The sequence below is a fragment of the Cryptomeria japonica genome, chromosome 9 (assembly GCF_030272615.1).
Source record: "Cryptomeria japonica chromosome 9, Sugi_1.0, whole genome shotgun sequence".
Classification (NCBI taxonomy): domain Eukaryota; kingdom Viridiplantae; phylum Streptophyta; class Pinopsida; order Cupressales; family Cupressaceae; genus Cryptomeria; species Cryptomeria japonica.
Window position 1 is genome coordinate 5,577,911 of NC_081413.1, and position 21,012 is coordinate 5,598,922.

Genomic DNA, 21,012 nt, shown 5'->3' on the forward strand with positions numbered 1-21,012 from the left:
TTTACCTTCCATCAATATAATTTTCTACTTCTATCAAACAGAATAGCAAAAGAACCACCTCATTTACAGATATAGCATTCTTCTGATTGCCATAAGTTATAATCTCATACTGCAATATATGGTCATAAGAGTACTGATTAATAACAAGAAGACAAGCCATTACAAAGGTAAACACCAGAAAATTTCACAAAACTATATTTAGTTGTTTGATTGAGAATGAAATTGAGACAAAAATTTGACAAATAATTGAATGACAAATTTGTTTGAACAAATGAAGTGTGGCAATATTCTCCATTTTTACAATAAAAAAATCTCTTTTATCAAAAAAAATTATAAACAGAAAAATGTCTATTTTAGAATCCATATTTTCAACTTTAGATATGAAAATTGAGTTACAATATCAACGTGGAATAGTATGGCCATGTTTTAGGGCCTTATATGCACATGCGAAAAATATCAGTTGTTGATATGACCATTCAAATTTCTCTTTAAGGCCCATAATAGATATTAAAAATATTTGTAAGGAGACAAATGTTAATAAAGAAAAAAAGAACTGTTCAGTTGGATGATTTAATTCTTCTCCCAATGTTCTGCATGGGATTAGATCAAGTCTCTGATGGTCTAATGATTACTCGAAACCTTTCTTTGTTATTTGAATTCGGCATAATTTACAACCCTTTCTCACCAAGACAAAAAACAGGATGCGATACAATGGTAGTTATATAAGTAAGCATATGGAATAAGATAAAGAAAACTCTTTCTACACATGTTTTAGTGCATGCGACGACTGCATCAGCTTACAATCTCTTTACTAGCCCTGCAATTTCAACAATCCAACAAAAAATTTACTTACTAAAATCAACGGAAAAAATAATGATTTGAATAATCGATTAAGCTGAGAAGGAAATACTTATACAGTCAATATATAAAATTTAAGAATACCCACCTCATTGTACTTGAGTTAGAGATAAGCATCAACACTAGAATCAAGGATCCCTTCATGCATGGCCCCAAAATGTTATAGCAGAATCAGGCCTTACACGATTTAGCCTAACCGTTCCAAGCAAATATTCAGGCAATTCATGCTCTTCCTTGCCCTATGAACATCAAAACAACATATTAAGAAAAGTACTTGTAATATGGAGAGGGAGGAATGAGGTGGTGAGTAGATGTGGTGAGATGGGGAAAAGAAACAAAAACGGTTTGCAAAAATAGCTCCCCAATTATCAGTTTGTTTAATTATATGCACATCTTCATAGTTAGTGAAGATTGGAATATATTATGAATAAAAAACATGAAAATTTTCAAAATAGAACAAAAAGTAGGTAAACATAGAGCTTAGCTTTAAAGGGCAGGGTAATGGCACTCAATACAGACCTCAGCACAGTAACAACATTGACTTACAGCTCAATATAGAGCTTGGCCATATAGGAATAATAGTAATTCAACATTGAGCATATTATACATGCAACTTACTGTTTGTACCTGCTTCATATTTTATGTCAAGACGTCTTCAATGTGTTAAAATCAAATTCACTACTGCGTTGGCTTCCCCATCCTTAAGAAGTTTGTCTATCGTTGAAATATTGTATACAGAAACAATGAATGTTTTTCAGCTGTGTCTGATAGTGATGAAGCACCCAAGAGATATCATATGTATCTTCTGATGATGGAAATGAAGCCGTCCACTGAGCAAGGAAGTACATAGCAGAGGCAACAAAAAAACGCGATTAAAAATTGGAAACAGTGGCTGCACATGCTAAATGATGCGACCTATGCATGGTTTCTGCCAATGAAAAATAAAAAATGAAAAATGGGAGTTTCGAGTGGTAATGCCCAAAGATTCGTGCAATGAAGCACGAATAAGTGGCATAAGGTTTTGGATCACGCAACAGGACAAGGCTAGCCAGGCAGAAGTCTCCAATATGCACGACATGGAAAGAAACAATGGCATAGATGTCCATTTTGCTTGACGACCAAGACATTTACGTGGCATTGTGTCTTGAAGCACACGACAATCAGATAGGGTGTGCGTGAATCACTCAAACCCACGCGACAGGCACCATTGGTACTGGTAATGCTCTCCAAGTCGCACGACCAAGACATTTTCACCAGGCATTGAAGGTGAATTCGCTCAATTAAAGCATGTTAGTCAGTCTCCATTCAAAAATTGTGTGTATTCTATGACTGGATAAATAATTGAGTTATGAAGATGGAATGTTATGATAATGTTGTTGAACCAAAGCAGTGTTTGGAAATGAGTTTCGGAAATGGCCGGCTGAATTGGCAGATTCTCATGTTTTTTTGGATTTCCAAGTTACTGAAAGGATCTGGGCAGTTTCAAGTGAGGAAATGTATCAGAAATGTAGTGAAGACTTGGGCGTCAAATTGATTGCTGTCTTTAGCAATGTCTATTTTGGTCGTCTTCTATTTCCAGGCGGATGAAAATAGTCTATTTTAGGCTGCTTTAGTCTACTTAATGTTTAGTTTAGTTTAGTTTTATATTATATTTCTTTCTCGCTCTGTAAATCTTATGCTACAGAATTGTCATTCAAGCATTCAATTTACATTTTGTGTGTATAGTAATTTTTTTACTCTTGTATATGTGGATCTGCTGATCTCAGTTTTCAGTCAATAAAAATCCATGTGTTGTGTTGGTCTAGTTTGTTTTTTATTAGATAAAATGGGAAACAAGGGTCCTGACCATTTTTTAAAGCAAGCCCATAGATATTAAAGAAGAGCCACCAAAAAAGGACAAATAGAATAAAAAAAGCAGAGATGCAGCTAATAAACAGCTGAAAGTTACAAGTCATTGCATCAAGCTGAAAAATGTTCCTTATGGGTATAGCATGAGGTCCTATAATCCCGACTACTATACTTGGTAGCAATTTCCCACAATTCCTATCCATTGTTGTTTTGTATATTTAATATTAAAATTCTCTTTTCAAGTATGGAATAGGGACTACTGCACATTCTCTTCTACACCAAAAATATAACTGCAATTTAAATTTTAGTCACTTTTACTAAAATTTGATGACAAGGAAACACTGACGTAAATATAGAGACAAGATGCCACTTTCACCTGTATGATTTCTTGTAATAGTGTTGTCTAGTATACAGCAATTTACAAATTTGTAAAATAATCATAGTTTAATAAACTCTCAAACAATGACGATATGAAATAAAAATCTTGAATTGGCGCAGTTCATTTCTAAAACATCATTTTTCAAATAAGAGAGAGTCACAAACCTCTATTAGAATCGCAAGATCAATAACAATGCTTGTTACATATCCCAATACAAGCCCAATAATGCCTCTTGCAACTGATGAAGAACCAATATCAACATCAATCTGTACAAGTAGAAATGGATTATGTAACAATTGTAATGAAGTATAAGACAATATATAGCACAATATAAAATATATTGTTCTTTAAGAAGATAGGAGAGCAAGTTTGTATTCAACATTTTTGAAATCAACACTCGACGTGAAAACTAAATGAAGAAAAATATACTTAAAATTATAATAATACATGGAAAAGATAAGCAATGCAATGTATATGTAAAGCATCTATGAATGATCAATGGGAAATCAGATTATAGAATTAAGCAATAATAAAAACAAAAGACAAAGGACCCAAAAAAATGTCCTTCATAAGCACGAGCTTGACAAAAGATTCAGTGGGCAAATTTTAGGTTCAGTTGGTAGGTGGAGTTCAAGATTAACATCTCTGTAGAAGTCAAGGTCAGGATCATCTCCCAAATATCTCCCATTTATAATATTTGGCTGATAACTTTGCAAGCTCTAGGACTGTGTATACTAAACCATTCTAAAGGGAAAGAAAGGAAAACAATTGTTACCAAATTGCTGCAATTTGCTATGCATGAAATAGGTTCCCAAAGAGGAAATCACTGTCAAAAGTAGAGAAAATTGCTGTCATGAGAGTGAAGAAACTGCTGTCTGCTGCAGAAAGCCAACTTTAAGAACCTGAAGAGGTAAAAATCAATAAATACTATTTGGGGGAACTGACATGCTGCAGAAAAACCTATTATACTGTTAAGGCTAACCTGCCAAAGGTGTTATATAAGAGGCATACTTTTTGATGTTTATGGAGGGTTGACCTACTGCAGGTTTTGGAGGGCCAATTTGTTAAAAGGCTGACTGGGTCTGCCAAAGAAAGGACCGAGGCTCTATAAAGGTTGACTTTCACTAAATTCATTTACTGTTAAAGACTATTTGTTTAAGAGCTGACTGGTTTGTCGTCAAAGGCCCTTTCAAGAAAAGGGGATTGCATACTCACTGCCAATATATTATATACATAATCTATATGCCAAATTTTAATGTCTGAAGTCACAATATACTCACCATTGTTAAGTAAAGGAATTCTCATATAATTATCCTAGAAACATAAACTAGAATGGTTTCATATCCTGTAGCTTTTGGTAGCCATCATAAAGAAGGCTTCTTGATAAATTGTTTGTTTTTTATGACTTGACTTCAGAAGTTTGGAATGACTTTTTTATGGTGATCTTTGGGAGAGTTTGAATAATAATATCAAACTCTTGACGATTGTAGCGGCAGAAGACTCCTTGGCCGACTACGATCAAATATGCAATTAGCATTCCGGCTTTGCATATTTATGTTGACCGATAATTAATAAAGGGTGATTCGTTTTTGTTTAACAAAATATATTTTATTAAAGGGCCGACTTGGGAAAGTCAGCCACCCTTGAGAAGAGTCATGTTGATTCGAAGGGAGCTGACCCTTGAAGAAGAGGCACCTTCGCTAGGGTATAAGGGGAGATCGGTTCTCCTCTCCTTGGATGGAATCTCATCCACAACAGTTCGTATTGTTTCACACATCTAGCTTCACGGAGTGAAGCGATTTTTACAAAGACATCTTGCAATTTGATAAATATAATAAGAGATCTTGTTGCTGGGTTTTTCTCCCTCATGTTGGAGGGTTTTCCTAGAGTATTTTGCTGTGTCAATTATTCAATATTGTTTGAGATCTGCTTAATCTAATTCCGATCATAAAAACAACACAAACTTCTGCAAAAAGTAGTGTTATCTTACAAAATCTATTATTCTAACGAAGTTTAGTGAGGGTAGGTCATTGTCAAAACATCAGGATAAAATACTAAAGGGATCGTTTTTCTGTTTTCATTATGTTGTTCGTAATTTTGTATTCATAAAATTGGACAACCCCTTTAAAAAATTTATTCAAAAATGAAGATTTTACTCAAAGGCATGCTTTTCGAGGCAAAATTCTTGCTCCTTTCTGGACTGGACTAATCTTCGGTTCATCCTTGATCCATGTTGCAAATTTCATCGCGTTCTGAGTTCGTTTGGTTGGTCTTTCCTTCAAAATTGGGTTTTGATCTCTGAACTGCGAGTGAGAAATTTTCCTTCTTTTACAGGTAAAAGAAACTTTTGATTTTAAGTTATAGGAACTTTTTCTAACAATTACAAGTGAATGTTTATAAAAGATGTGTAACTTGTAAGTTGTTATTTCTGTTCCATTTCCCTTATTTGGCTTTTAAGTTGTTTTGTAGGAACTTTTTTATCATATTGCAAGTGAATTTATAAATACAAGTTTATGAGAACTTGTAAGTTTTCCTTAAAGTTCCTACTTTTCCTTTATTCTTTTTTATTTTAAACTTGTAATCGGATTTTTAAAACCCGATTACAAGTCTTTTTAGTGCTTTTTTTATGTATTGCGTGCCTTGGCTTTTAAGAAACCCAATTTTAGAGGTTTGCAAGGAAAGAATGTTTTAATTTAAAACATGTAGTCTGGTTTTTATAACCTGTCTACATCTTTCTTTGTATTAAGTTTTAACCTTATGCTCCTGCTTGAAGTCGGATTCTAGAAACCCGACTACGTGTTTCTTCTCCAAAAGCATTGAACTACTTGTGGCTTTCAATCAAAAATCCGATTCACATGGAGTTAGCGCCTTGACTACATATTGGTGTTGTGGGCTTTTGATTCCCTATTCGCTGTATTAGGCCTGCGTTTTTTGGCACTTTGCCCATGGTTTCTGCCATTCGTGGCATTCAACATTGAATGCTTGGTGTTTGACGCCAAATGGGAGTCTTCATCCTTGTCGTTTTTTGTGCTTTTGGTTGAATGCCAAGCCGTTTTTTTTTCTGCAACAAGAAATGTGACATGGTGGCTCCATTATCTATTTATAGAGCATTTCGGGTCATCTGTTGTTCATTTATTCTTGTCTAGGGCATTTGATCAAGTAAGGTATGTAATTTTCAGTTTTACTTTGTTTTCTTTTGAATGTTTTTATTTGCTTTTTAGTTTCTTTATGTTCTTGTTTGATCAAGCTTCTAAATAAATCACACTCGTGCTCAAATTTCGGGTTTCTATATGATCTTCCCAAGTTGTTTTGCTCTTTGAATACAACTTGTGAATTTGCACGTTTTTCCCTCTTGCAAATTTTTTACATTTACTTGTATTCGGGTTTTGAAACCCGATCACAAGTAACAATGGTGACATTGTCCTTCCCTTTTTGTAAAAAGAGTAAATCATTCTTTTTACAAGATAACAAATGTTGAGTTTTCAACTCATTCACTTGTTTTCGGATTTTACAAATCTGATTACAAGTTGAAGTTTTTTCCTCTTTCCAAGTTGCCAAGCTGAAAATGTCCCTTTCCATACCTGTACATGGTCACATAAGTTTGCCATCATTGGTCAAAATCATTCTTTCCATCATTTCCTTCATGTCAAAGTCCCTATTCCTACCATTGCATTCGTTCGTCACACCTCCATTCTGGACAGATTCCAACCTGTTTTGGCCAACACCAATGCTTGGCTCAAGAGTAATGGTATTAGACTTATCAAAATTAAGATTGGCAAAGATGATGATTCTACAGGGCCTATTAGACGCAAGTCTGAAATTAAAGTTGATAACAAGGAAGGTGCATCATCGTCTGCTACACGGATTAAGTTAAGAGTCAATAGAGCAATGGTGATTCCTCTTGAAGAAGTAATAGTGAAAGGAAAAGAGAAACCTCAACTTCATATTCAGGTTATTGATTTTGAAGATCCAGAGGAAGAAGAACAACAAGAGGATGCTCCTAAGTCCACAACTTTAGAGTTACCTCACGAAGTTCCTTCTCAGATTCCTTTAGATGTACCTATGCCTCCTTTTGACACTGATGTGGATTATTTTCCACTATTCACATTGCTCTTGTCCCATTGAGTGTGTCTTCTCAGAATGTTATTTCAATTTCAGCATCAGAACCATCTCTTGATCATCCTCATGAAGACTTGTCAAATATTTTTTATGAGAATCCTGCATATGTTTCTTTGCTCAGCTTGTCATTGGCAGAAATTGATACTACCGCTACAAATTTTGAGAAGTTCATGATGCAATCATCACATGTTGGCATTGTATTGTCATTGATGTCAACCGGTATGTATTCACCAGTATGGATGGCTACCGGTATGCAAGGTGTATGCAAGATGCAAGCAGAAGATGTTACCGGTATGGATGTTCACCAGTGAGTAAGCATAAGAAAGCATAGAGATAACTAAAGGTAAGACTGGTTATATCAACCGGTATAGCATGATCAACATGTGTGTATTGTCAACCGATATGCAACAGGAAGGTGTAGTATCAACCGGTAAACAGAGAGCATATATGAACAAGCAAAAGACAAACTAGCAGAGTGAATGATTGCCGGATTACATAGAGTGTGAACACAAAACCGGGAGCAATCCAAGTTAGCTTGAAGTAACCAACAGAACAGTGAAGAGATGATACAAGGGTTGACCGGTCATTGCATGGCTGGTAGGGAAAGAAGACTGGTAGCATAAGGCGAAAACCGGTAGTGTGTTTAGTCGGTGACTAAGTCTAAACCGACACAAAGGACTGAGCTAAGTTGGATGCCAACTGAAATGCCACGTGGTCTCCAAGTGGCAAGTGAACAATGCATCATTGAAGTAGTTGGTGATTGGTAAGACATTTAATGCAATCTGCATAAATCACGGGATGATGACAGAAGTTTGTGGTTCGAGACAGATTGAATGACACATACCAACGATGTGTTGATTGATGCAGGTGCAGATCGAAGTAGGTAAAAGATACGTAGAATAGCAGATCAAATTTGGTGAAGAAAAACATCTAGAGCATTTATGGTGATTGACAATAAGTAGGGCCGTGTTTGCCAAATATAGTAAACGTGTTCTGGAAGGAATGGAAATGGCGCTGAGGCTTGATTTGTTGCAGGTTGTCAATCGTGGAGAGGAGATTTGATGTGATCTGATACGGTTCGTGCTAGGTAGAAGAAACCCTAGCCGCAAATAGTTTGAACCTCATTCTGGCGAGAAAACTTGAATATAAATCTGGATACAGTAGATTAATTATGATGATGCCAGTTGCTAGAGAGTAGTGCGCTTGAGAGAACAGAGTGCAGATCAGACTGAGAAGAGTATTGCAACTAAGTATCTGAAGGAGAACCGGTAGCAAAGGTGTAACCTCGTAGATAACAGAGCTAAGGTGAACCGGTAGGAAAGCATCTGAGAGTGATAGAGTGTAGGGTGAGTATCAGAGGAAGTCAACAAAGGGAGAGATTGACCGGTAAGGGATCAGAGAGAGTAAATTGATAACCGGTAGTGAAAGAACCGGTGAAACAGAGAAGAGTTGTAACCGGCAAAGAGAAGTTGAATAGGTGTTCATTTGTAACAAGGTGTTTTCATTGTAATAAGTTTGTATTTCATTGTATATCATAGAGTTGGTGCTCGGTGTAGGGGTTGGTGCTCCTTTGGGTTGGTGCCCATAAAATTTGGGGTTGGTGCTCCTTGGGTTGGTGCCCTAAATTAGTAGGGATTGGTGCTCCTTGGGTTGATGCCCTAAATCTTTGTAATACTGTATTTTATTGTGAGGCTGGATTGGAGCAGTAGACTCTAGCAACATTTCTCATCGAGGTTTTTCCCACATTGGGTTTTCCTCGTATATCCGGTGTTGTGAGATGCATTCTTTGTGTGTGTTTGATTACTAGTGTTTTCATTACTTTACCGGTTGCACACACATAGTTGGAAATTGTTTGAAATCATTGATTCACCCCCCCCCTCTCAGTGACATATTGTGTTCTACAATTGGTATTAGAGCCTTAGGTTCCCTGATTGGTCAAAGCTTTCTCTAGCTTGGGTAGATTTTGGTCTAAAGAACACAATGGCAAGAAATGAGTCCTCCTCCTCCATAGCCCCCATGTTTGATGGAACCAACTATGCCTTTTGGAGCAGAAGAATGGAAACCTATCTATCCTCACTAGGTTTTGATGTTTGGATGTCTGTAAAAAATGGGTATACTGTTCCTAGTGTTCCTCCCACAGATCCGGATACTAAAAAGGTGTATGAAAACAATGCAAAAGCTAAACATGCTATTCTCAGTGGGCTGTCAGATAATGAGTTTGTCAAGGTTATGCACTGCTCATCCGCCAAGGAGACTTGGGATAAGCTGCAGAGATTATTTGAAGGAGATGTCAAGGTCAAGGAGGCCAAGCTGCAAACACTAAGAGGTCAGCTTGAAGGCTTGAAAATGAAAGATGAAGAAAAGATTGCAGACTACCTTCACAGAGTTGATGAAACTCTGAATTCCATCAGAGGACTAGGAGGGGAAATAGCTGATGAAGTTACAGTCAAAAAGGTGCTTAGATCACTCACATCTAAATATGATACTAAGGTCTATGCTATAGAGGAAGCCAAGGATCTGAAAAGCTTTTCAATGGATGAGTTATTTGGCTCTCTAACTGCTTATGAGATGAGGACAACCGGTGAAGGAACTTCCAAGAAAGAAGTTGCTTTCAACTCCACCAAAAAGGGTGAGGAAGTAAGTGCTCATAAAGAATCTAGTGGAGACTCTGATACTGAAGTTGCAAACTTTGTAAGAAAGCCTAAAAGAGGATCCGGTAAGTATAAAGGAAAATTGCCTCTCAAATGCTTTAACTGTGGTAAAATAGGACACTTTGCTGCAAAATGTCCCTATGGTGAAACCGGTGGAGATGAGCAAAGAAGCTCTGGCAGGACTTTCGGTAAAATAAAGAGAAGAAGATCTACCAGCAAGAAAGAAGAAGCTATCGGAAGCAGAACAGTCTATATACCTTTGAAGATGATGCCACATATGAAGAAAGTGCATCAGAAGATGACTACCATGAGGATGAAAGAGAATCTGATGACTACCATGAGGATGAAAGAGAAGTTAATCTTTTTATGGCACTAGATGAACCGGTTGATGAAGATGGGGAAGATGAAGACATTGAAGCTGAAGTGGATTTAGAAGGTGAGCTCATAAGTGCACTTGAGGAGTTGAAGAAAACAAGAAGAGAACTCAAGAAGGTTAAGCATGCTACTGCAGAGGAATAAGAACAGCTGGAGAAATCTCTCGAGGAATCCAAAAAGACAATTTCTGATCTACAACTTCAATTGGAAGACTCTAAGAGGATATGTGAAGTTACATCCTTCGATTTAATAAAGAAGGAAAAGGAGCAGTAGAATCTGGAAGAAGAAATTGTAAGGCTCAGAAAGGAGCTAGAAAAGAGCAAGGATGAATTGAAGATGAGGAGCAAGGATGAGGGCAGCACTGAAGCTTTAGACAAGATGTTGAGCAACCGAAAGCATTCAAAAGACACCGGTGGTTTAGGATTTGAAAAAGGACAATGTTCAAATAGCCAAGACACATCCGGTAAGGAGATACAATTCGCTTCCTCAAGTAAAAGTAAAGAGAAGCAAATTTTTATAATCAGCAAAGATACCGGTAAGAAGACATATGCTGAGCCTACAAGAAATCAACCTATGAATCGGTATGCTCAAAACTAGAAGGCTCACACATCGTACCGGTATACAAATCATAAAGACAAGCCCAAGGTGGATAGTGAAGGATTCACTAGAATCAACAACATGAGAGGAAGACATCCGGTGAGACAAAGGTTTACCGGTCCAAAGCAACAAGACTGGTATGTACCCAATTTCCATGGTTATTGCTACCGGTGTAATAAGTTTGGACATAGAGTTGCTGATTGTAGACTGATGAATAAGCCCCCTGTTAGTTTTGAAAGTAAAAATTCTTTTGCTGCACTCTGGAATATAGATCTTGTTTGTTATCAGTGTAATGGATTTGGTCATAGGAGGTTTGAATGTAGGAGAAGTCAACCGGTGTCCAACAATAGTTTTAAAGGTTCATCTTTTAATGTCAATGTGAATTGCTATAATTGTCAAGAGTTTGGACACATTGCAAAGCATTGCAAACTCAGGAAAATCAAGCAAAAGAGATCAACACTAGATCATAAACCGGTAGTTAAACCGGAACATGAAATTGCAGCAGACAAGAAGAAGGAAGACAAACCGGTTTGGGTTGAAAAAGACAAGAATAAGGCAGAATCAAGTCTGATTGTGAAGACTACCTTGCATGCAGAGAGAAGAAACTTATGGGTTGTAGACAATGGATGTTCCAATCACATGACCGGTGACAAAATTTTTTTTATTAAGCTTGAAGATTGGAATGGAAGTTCAATAAGATTTGGAGACAACTCTTCCACCAAGATAAAAGGAAAAGGTACTCTGAATATAGATGGAAAATTGAAGGCACATGATGTGTATTATGTGGAAGGTCTAAAGCATAACTTACTTAGTGTGAGTTAAATGTGTGATAAAGGATACAAATTCACTTTTGACTCTACTAGTTGCCAGATAAGAAAAGAGAGTACTGTGTTGTCCTTACATAAAATTTTATGGACAATACATAAAATTTTTGTGAAAAAATAAAAATTTTACTCTATGGAACGCTTCCCGAGGCAAAATTTTGACTAATCCTTGGACTGGCTTAATCCTCAATCCATCCTCAAACTATGTTTCGAATTTCGTCGCATTCTGGATTCGTTTGCTATGTCTTTCCTTCAATTTCGGGTTTTTTCTCCCTGACTGCAAGTGGAGAATTGTAATATCCCTTGGCTAATCTGACCCTGTTTTGCTTATATAAACACCAAGGAATATTGTCAAACATTTGGCATACAATGTTTGAAGCCGCTGTAGTGAATTCTTTCTTTGTCTTCTTTGGGTTTGTAGGCTGCAAATGAAGTTATGGAAAGCTTCTAACAATGCAAAATTGTTATAGAAATGATATACTAGCTGTTTTAGACCTTTCCACACATGTAATGACTGAAATTAACTAGTACAGCTAGTTGACATTAAGACAAACACTTGTCATGCATCCCAAAGTACACCTACAGCCATTAGGCATTTAAGCAAACAATTGGTATGAAAGCTAAATGGCTGATCAACGTTGAATGTTACCATGAATGTGGAATATGCAAATTATATTTCCATTAAACATATGCAACCTCCAAATATTTCATGATATAATCATAATAGAAAATGATGCAATGAAGTAATGATTTTCTAATACAATGACCATAGATAGAAAACCTGGTATTTCAATGGCTGCCTTGATATATTGGTTTGATTCTCCTCATATGCAAATCCCTTGTCAAATATATATAGCTGTTCAACCCTTCTAAATCCCCTTCTATAGAACTCAAACTACTGTAACGCACTGTTCACGGCACTGTTCATGCGCACTGTTCACGCGCACTGTAGCAGCAAGAACAAACTTGCAATCTGCTCTTAAAACCTTGAATAATTTGTTGCCAAAGAAGGATGATTCACAACCAACTATAAATGTTCTTCAACAATAAACTTCAAATCCTTGTAGAAAACTTCACCAATTTGCACAAATGAAGGAACTGAAGTATTCTTTCCCACAACTGCAATAATTCAGGTGTTATTTCACACCTTCAAAATTGCTATCAATAGGAAGTTTTCGTTTCCTATGATCAAAGAAGAAAATTGCGAAAGCCCTAGGCTCCACAATAAAAATCAATCAAACTACTATTCATCAACTGGATGCCAAGAATGAACTCTTGCCTTTCCTTTTATTCTTTCCTTAAGAGAGCTCAAACACCTTCCTGGCCAATGTGGGATAAAAGATTTATTCCCACATTAAATTATTCACTTAATGCACTTTATTATATTAAAGTGACTTTATTATTATAAAGTTACTTTAGAACTTTATAATAATATTAAAATATTAAATAAATCACTTAAGTCACTTAAACTTTAATATCTCTTGATGTACTTGTCTGATTGCTAAGCCGTCTGAGCCAGGAGTCGACTCTCCCTATTCTCCATGTGATTGGATGCCTGTCTAAAAATAAAAACCCTGAATAGTGACTTACTATAAATAGTAAGTATGTGGAACTGAGTCTAGAAATAGCTGCAAAGGCCCAATCAAGGTTGACACTGCCAATAAGCTCTGCTCAGGTGTCTTTCTATTAATAGGAACCCTGACTCTCCCAAAATAGTAACTTACTATAAATAGTAAGTGTGCCAATCTGAGTCAAAAAACCTGTGCAAAGGCCAAAACCTGAATCCAGCTGAAGAGCAATGTCTCTAATCACCAAGTAATTGCCACACGAGGCCCTCTATCAATAATTATTAGCCTACGAGGGTCAAATGATAGGCTAATTCTTACAAACTCTGATGCCCGCAAAATGGGGACATTACAAGAATTTTCCTTTAACTGCAAGTTTTAATGATTTCCATTGTTTTGGTCTTTGTAGGGAAATTTTTGGCTAATTACTTCTAATTTTTGAAAAATAAAAACTTTTAATTTGCTTTTTATTTCCCCCTTGATGCTTTTTGGCTTTTTCAATTAAAATAGGGATTTTTTGGTTAAGTTACAAGTAAACTTGTAATTCTTTTCTAAAACCCCTACTTTAATGGTTTTTGCTTGTAATAGGGATTTTAAAACCCTATTACATGTGTGCAAGTAAATTATAACTTGTTGTAGGGATTTTATTTTCCCTTTACAAGTCATTTTTAAACTTGCACATCTCTCTCCAACACTCGATTTTGCTTAGGAATGAGAAAAGTGACATTTAAAACTTGCTATTTTGCCCAAAAAACACGATTTTCTCTATAAAGTGCATTTTTGAGGATTTTAAACATGTAATTGCATTTTAAAAACCCGATTTTTGCCTTTTGATGAAAAAGTGCAATTTTAAACTTGTTATTGCATCCCAAAGACCCGATTTTCTCCAATTCAAGCTATTTTGAACTTGTCATTCTCTCCAAAAAACCCGATCAGCAAGGAAAAACGTTTTTTGAGGATTTTGAGCAAGTTTTTGTGGAGAAATTTTTGGAGGTAGAAGGCGTCTAGGATTCCTTCCTATTCTCATGCATTTGTAGACATCTTTCATGCCATTTGGAGGTTAAGATTGCTGGTTTCTTGGTTTGTAACAGCAAACACATTTTTGGTAAAAAACACGTTTTTCTCCTTCAAAGATGCCATGAATCAGCAATCTTCTAAATCGTTTTGGCTTAGTATGCTAAGGCGTTGAGGTTAGAAAGAGTTTTGGCCACTTTTCATGCCATTTCCCTTGCATTTGACACTACGTTTTTATGCAAATAGCGTTTTTATAAAACGTGGCTAGGGTTTGGCATTTTGGATTGTCTCTATTTAATGGATTGTTTTCTTCATTCCAAGATTGTTGCATCTTTTGAAGAGGCATTTTCAGTTTGAAACAAGGTATGATTTCTTTTCTTTTCTTGTTTCATTTTCTTGTTTTCTTGTTTTCATATTTTCCTTTCTAGTTGTAAATTTGTAAATGTGTTCTTGCCCCAAAAATCGGTTTTGTAAAAGAGATTTTCCCCCTTGATATGCAATTTTTGAATTGCATTGATCTTCCCCATTTTCCCTCTTTACTTGTATTCGGGATTTTAAATCCCGATTATAAGTTGGCTGGAAATCTTTGTTCTTCCCTTATGGCTAAAGAATTTAACCATTTTTGGTTAAAACTCCAAGTTCAAAAGATGTAAAATACCCTTCCTTTCAAAATCGGGTTTTAAGAACCGGATTACATATTGACAACTTCTTCCCATTTTCATGAAAATAACATTCTTAGATTTTCCCATTTTTATCCATTCATGTCACCCATATCCATACTTTCCATTTTCGTCATTTTCCACAAGTCTAATTCTCATTTTCCATCCATTTCTCCATTTGCAAATTTACAAGTGTACTTGCATTCAGGTTTTAAAAATCCGATTGCATGTATGCCCTTTCCAACTTGTATACTTGCAAAAATTTCCCCAAGATCCGAAATTGGTCAAAATCAAGATTCCCCCATTTCCATTTATTTCACCTCTTTCTCTCACAAAAATCGTGAAGTGCAAGAGTTGAAGTTTTTCCCATTTGAAGAAGGAAAAATGTTAGTTGCAACTGAATATGATGTTGCCTTAACAATTTTAAGTCTTCATCACAGTATTTTAGGTTGTCCATCAATGTCAGATTTGCCGACATCACCAATTCCAAAAAAGATGAAGTACAAATATGACAAGTATCAAAAGGAAGTTGCGCCTTCCCAAGTTTCCTCTCTTTTGGATCGCATAAGAGATACATAAATAGGGCATGTGGATATGTCAGAGTTTGTCAAGAGGGTTGTGGATCCACAAGATAGCAATATGCAACGGCTGTTGGACAGCCATATCCATCACACATCTTCTTTCCCAATGGCTGCCCTAGAACTTGAATTTGTTCTCGCTTGCGCCCATCACTTTGACAAGGAGACAAGAATAATTAAAAATGACGATGGCGAAGCAATAATCCACCTTGACGCAGACATAATTGAGAAAGTCTTCAGAATACCTCCCGCACTTGTTTACATGGAAATCTCCAAAGAGAGTGCAGCTGAGTATTATGTGAAAAGGGAGAAAGACTGCAAGCATCATATCAACAGATGGATCCATGAGCCACGAGCCGCCTTCTCAAGGTGGACTAAGTTGTACCACTGTGACTTCAAATGGGAAATAGGAGACATCGTAACCCTCCTCAACAGGATAATGGGCCTTGACCATTCTAATGTTTTTGAGCCCCGGATGTACCAGTTCATCATGTTCATAAGGCAGTCCCATCATATATCATGGGGAGAAGTCATCAGCGATGCCTTGTGTGAACAACTTTCAGCAGTCTCTTCCACCATGACTTTCTACATGAACTCATATTTGGTGTACTTGGCAGCATCGCTTAGACATTTTCTAGGTCGTTCTACCAATGGTGATTGCTCACTTATACCGGTATGGGAATATTATGATCAATTGCCTTTGAGACCCAACAGATTGCATTTCAGAAGAGTCCAATTGTTTCTATAGTTCCCAACCTTCACCTATATGAGAATCAGATGCTATAGTGGGCAGCTATATATGCTTCCTAGATACCCAACTAATAACATCATTCTTATGGAGTTGGGAAGACAAATCATGGCTGTCCACACTCATCAGTCTGCTAGACATAAGGATGGAATGGGGATCTCTACAACAAACCCATTAAAAATTGGCTAGTATTCTCTTGTCACATCTGTTAAAGCCAAGGCCATGGAGACTAAAATGCAGGAAATTAAGCTCAAAAGGTTTAAGTCCAGAGCTGATTTTGATTACTAGGGTATGAAGGCGAAGATCAAGAAATCCTTCGTGCATGTGCATCGCATTGAAGATATCTGGGTAGATCTCCGTACAGAGGTCGAGGTTCTGAAGATGGATTACTGTAGGCTCACTGTTGAGCAAGTTGTTGATTTGAACTTGGTGGATATTCCACAAGGGATGATTGACAATGGGCGCGTACTTGATCCTAAATATATTTCATGAAGGGTTGAGGAAGCTCCACTTCCTTTAATCCAATACATTTCAACCTATCTTGGCTAACACCAACGCTTGGTTGAAAAGTAATGCTGTTAGACTCATAAAAATCAAGATTGCAAAAGAAGATGATTCTACGAGGCCTCTTGGACGTAAGTCTGAGATTCAGGTTGACAACAAGGAAGGCGCATCATCTTCGGGCACAAGGATCAAATTGCGAGTTAGTCGGGCAGTAGTGCTTCCTGTTGAGGAAGCGATAGTTCGTGGGAAGGAAAAGTCACGGTTTCATGTTTAGGTGATCGAGCTGGACAATCCAAAAAAAGGGCAACAATCTGATGATGCTCCCAAATCTCCAGCATCGGTTTCATGTTCAGGGGATCGATCTGGACAATCTAGAAGAAGGGCAGCAATCTGATGATGCTCGCAAATCGCTAGCATCGGACGCGCCTCATGAGATTATTCCCCCAGTTTCCATTGAGACGCCCCTTTCTCCTCTTGACTTGCTTGTGGATGAATCTCCTCAGAATGCCATTCCTATTTTGGCATACGAGCCACCTCTTGATCATCAACAAGAGAGTGTGCAGGAAGTTCCTGAAGATACTCCTGCTTGTATCCAGCTGTCAAAAATTGATACCTCCACTTCTGGTTTTGAAAAATTTATGAGGCAATCTTCATGCCCATTGGTAACTGAGCAAACCGTGGTCGCCATCCAAACAAATATTCCTCCTAGGATGACCACGCTTATTCAAACAGAAACTGCTTCTCCTTTGCCTACAACTGCTACTGAAGAAGAGTTGATGGCTTTACCTCCATGGCTTAGTTCTTTTACTCCAAAAAGGAGGAAGCAAGAAATCTGACCTGATGCCTTTGATTATTAGCAACTTAAACAGTCTAGATCCAAGGTTGCTAAAAAGGCCAAGACTATCTCCAGAGTAACTGTTGACAGCAACAAGATGAAGGTAGCTGAAATTGTTGAACCCATTGCAGATAAGCCATTTGAAGAAATGTCAGCTGTTGATTACAAAGTTACAAGGATAGAATTGGGTAAGCAAACGCATGAGGTGATTAATCATGATGCTCAGTTTTCTGTAGCTTCATTGGTATAGCGGTGTGATGAACTTCTAGCAAAGAAAGACAAGCTAGAAGAGGAAAACCGACAACTTATGGCAGTTGTTCATAAAATCACAAAACCTACTGTTGAAGGAAGTAACTCCATAGGTTCTTCCGATTCCCAAGAATCAATTCGTGGAGTGGAAAGGGTTGCTCAGAAGGTACAAGCATTGGATTCCTGGGTTGATCAGCTTCATGATCTATGTGCACAAGTGATGAAAGACATTTTTTAGATGATGTCTAAGTTGGAAACCGTTGAAGAGAAACTGGATCAGACTTCTGATACTTTCAAAAAGAATCTGGAAAGTGTTGAAGATAGTTTGACAATCTGGCATACCATGTCTCAGCAACAGTTGAGTGTTCTACAGGAACATGCCATCATCTCTTCCAAAGTCATGTACTTGGAATTTGAAGAGCTTCTGGAAAATAAGGCCCTTGTTCTTAAATCCCTCATTGAGGAGATTGGTGATACAATAAGATTACGGGGTGAAGTTTTCCGAGATATTGTTTCTCATTGTGAAAAGGCCTCTTGCAACATATTAAGTCAGGATGGAGAGCTGATTCCAGAAGAAAAGTTCTTGCTGATTTACAGATGAGGATTCATAATGAATGGAGGAGCGAACAATTCTCGGCTGCTTCAATTCAAATGTTGATGAAACACCAAATCTTTTAGCATGAAATCCAATCCATCTTGGAGAAAAACAGCTTTGCGCTCCTCCGATGCCATGATACCATTGTGAAGACCATGGTTGTTGCCAAGAACACCCATGAATCGGATCCTGATGAACTACAAATGATCATCTAGAAGTTTGAAGGATTCATCTCTTCACGTGTTGCAACTTAAGTGTTTTTCAACACTTTGTTGTATTTTTCCAGATTTGTATTCTTTTAGTTGTAGTTTTTCTTTTGACAAGTTACATGTAAAAGCTTTTTTGTAAAATACAAGTTAACTCATTACTTGCACTTTTGTAATTACATGTAAGGCAGCTACAAGTTGTGTTCAATTAGGACTGTAGTTGGAATAAGTCTTAGTTAGTTATTGAATAAGTCTTCGTGGTTGAGAGAATCTCTCAAGTTAGTTAGGATCCTCCCACCTTTTTCTCAAGGCTCCTCTTCTATAAATACTTGAGGGGTCTATCGTAATCTTTATCTTTTGGAAAGCAAGCAAAAACTCTGCCAAATTTACAGCAAAAAAGTCTTTGAGCTTTCATGTGTGAATTCAAGAATTGAAAGGAATAGAAGGAAATTGCTCAAGCTTTGAGACTTTGTGCTACATACTTGAGTTTGTGTTCTATATTATCTTTCTTGCAAGTGTTTCTTAAAGAGCTTAATCACATTTGATTTGCAGTCTTTGTGCTGCAAGTATTTGAGGGTAATATAGATTAAAATAAATATTTTGTTGAGAGAAGTTGTAAGTCTTTATGCTTACGCTTATTCTTGAGAGAGTTTAGAAGCAGATTTTATGAGAAATAGCTGTGAGTCTTTGAGCTTATACTACTTCCCATTGTTTTAAGTAGAAAAGAATAAGATATTCCAATCTTTGTGCTGTTATAATTTATTCTTGATAGAATTAGTATAGAAAATGGTAGATAGGACTTCATATAATCAAGTCTTTGAGCTTGATATTGCTGTCTCATCCCGAAGGAAGTGACGGAAGTCTTTGAACTTTCAGGAAACTTCATTTCCTTTCTCTTATTTCATTTCGGAAGTTGTTACTGCTGTTTTATATCAAATCGCTATCACTTTTCTGTGAAGAGAAAAAGATTTTGTCTTTCTTGAATGAAAAAGAAAGATTGTTGTCCCATCCTATTTTATTTTCAAAGTTGTAGTTAGATAGGGGGAGCTTTCCCTTAATTAGGAGCGTTTTACTCACACGCTATGGTTGAAACCACAATTTTGTATATTTCCCCAAGTGTACAAAATTTTCAACCAACATACTGGTCAGATTGTAGCAGAAGGAAAAAGAACAGATGGAAATATGTACAATTTGAATGAATGCTTTGAGTCCCAAAGCATGATGGGACAAGTGAATGAGAGCTGGCTGTGGCACAGGAGATTAGGCCACATAAATTTTGATAATCTGGTTATAGTAAGCAAAAAGGGCTCTGTGAGAAATATACCACCAGTCATCAAACCGGTAAGCACATTTTGTGATGAATGTGTAAGAGGAAAGCAGACTAAGGTGAGCTTTAAGACTAAGGAATATAATACTTCAAGGCCACTTGAACTGGTGCATACTGATCTATGTGGACCAACCAGAACAAGTGCTCTAGCCGGTGAAAGATACGTCATGCTCCTCGTTGATGATTTTTCAAGAATGACATGGGTCACTTTCCTACAGGACAAATCTCAAGCCTTTGAAAGATTCAAGATTTTTCGGAAGATGGTTGAGAGGGAAAGTGAATGCAAGCTGAAATGTCTAAGATCTGACCGGGGTGGAGAGTTCACATCAAATGAGTTTGAAGATTACCGTGAGGCATGGAATAAGAAGACAATATTCAGCCCCAAGGACACCACAACAAAATGGTGTAGTGGGAAGAAAAAACAAGACAGTCAAGGAGACGGCAAGAACCATGTTAAATGAGGCAAACATACCGAATATGTATTGGAAGGATGCAGTTCATACTGCTGTATATACCTTAAACCGGGATCAGTTGAGAACAAACAATAGAATGACACCTTATGAATTGTAATATGACCGAAAGCCATCAGTTAAATACTTCAAAGTGTTTGGAAGTAAATTCTTCATCAAGAGAAATGTGGATGGCTTAGGTAGCTTTGATTCCAAGAGTGATGAAGGTATCTTCTTGGGTTACTCAACTCATAGCAAAGTCTACAAATGCTACAACAAAAGACTAAGAAGAGTCATTGAGAGTGTGCATGTAAGAGTTGATGAAGATATGCATAAAGGAAGACAAGCACAAGTAAACCGGTATGATGACACCGGCGATGAAGATGAAGTTCACACTGACAGTGAATCGGAAGAAGCATCAACCAAGTCCCCCAACCGATATGTGCAGAAAAATCACCCGGAAGATCAAATCATAGGTAATAAGAGTGATGGTGTGCAGACTAGAAGAAGACTTGCCCGGAATGATGAACAAGTCAATTTCTGCCTCATGACTGAAATAGAACCTATTGTCCTCATTTTTGTTTTGAAAAATGAAGGACCATTACATAAAAAATTTATCAAAAAATGAAAAT

At 37.0% G+C, this 21,012-nt stretch overlaps 1 protein-coding gene across 2 annotated transcripts in view; it reads right to left on the reverse strand.

The window, feature by feature from the left end:
• Positions 1 to 345: 345 nt before the first annotated feature.
• Positions 346 to 21,012, reverse strand: part of LOC131032502 (protein ENHANCED DISEASE RESISTANCE 2) — a 338,782-nt gene continuing 318,115 nt past the window's right edge. For both annotated transcript variants that reach the window (XM_059210938.1, XM_057963515.2), the window contains 3 exons: positions 3,250 to 3,351; positions 947 to 1,097; positions 346 to 817 (listed from right to left, as the gene is read on the reverse strand). In XM_059210938.1, the coding sequence (XP_059066921.1) occupies positions 999 to 1,097; positions 3,250 to 3,351 (201 nt within the window). In that variant the 3' untranslated portion in view covers positions 346 to 817; positions 947 to 998. The remainder of the gene's footprint in view (positions 818 to 946; positions 1,098 to 3,249; positions 3,352 to 21,012) is intronic.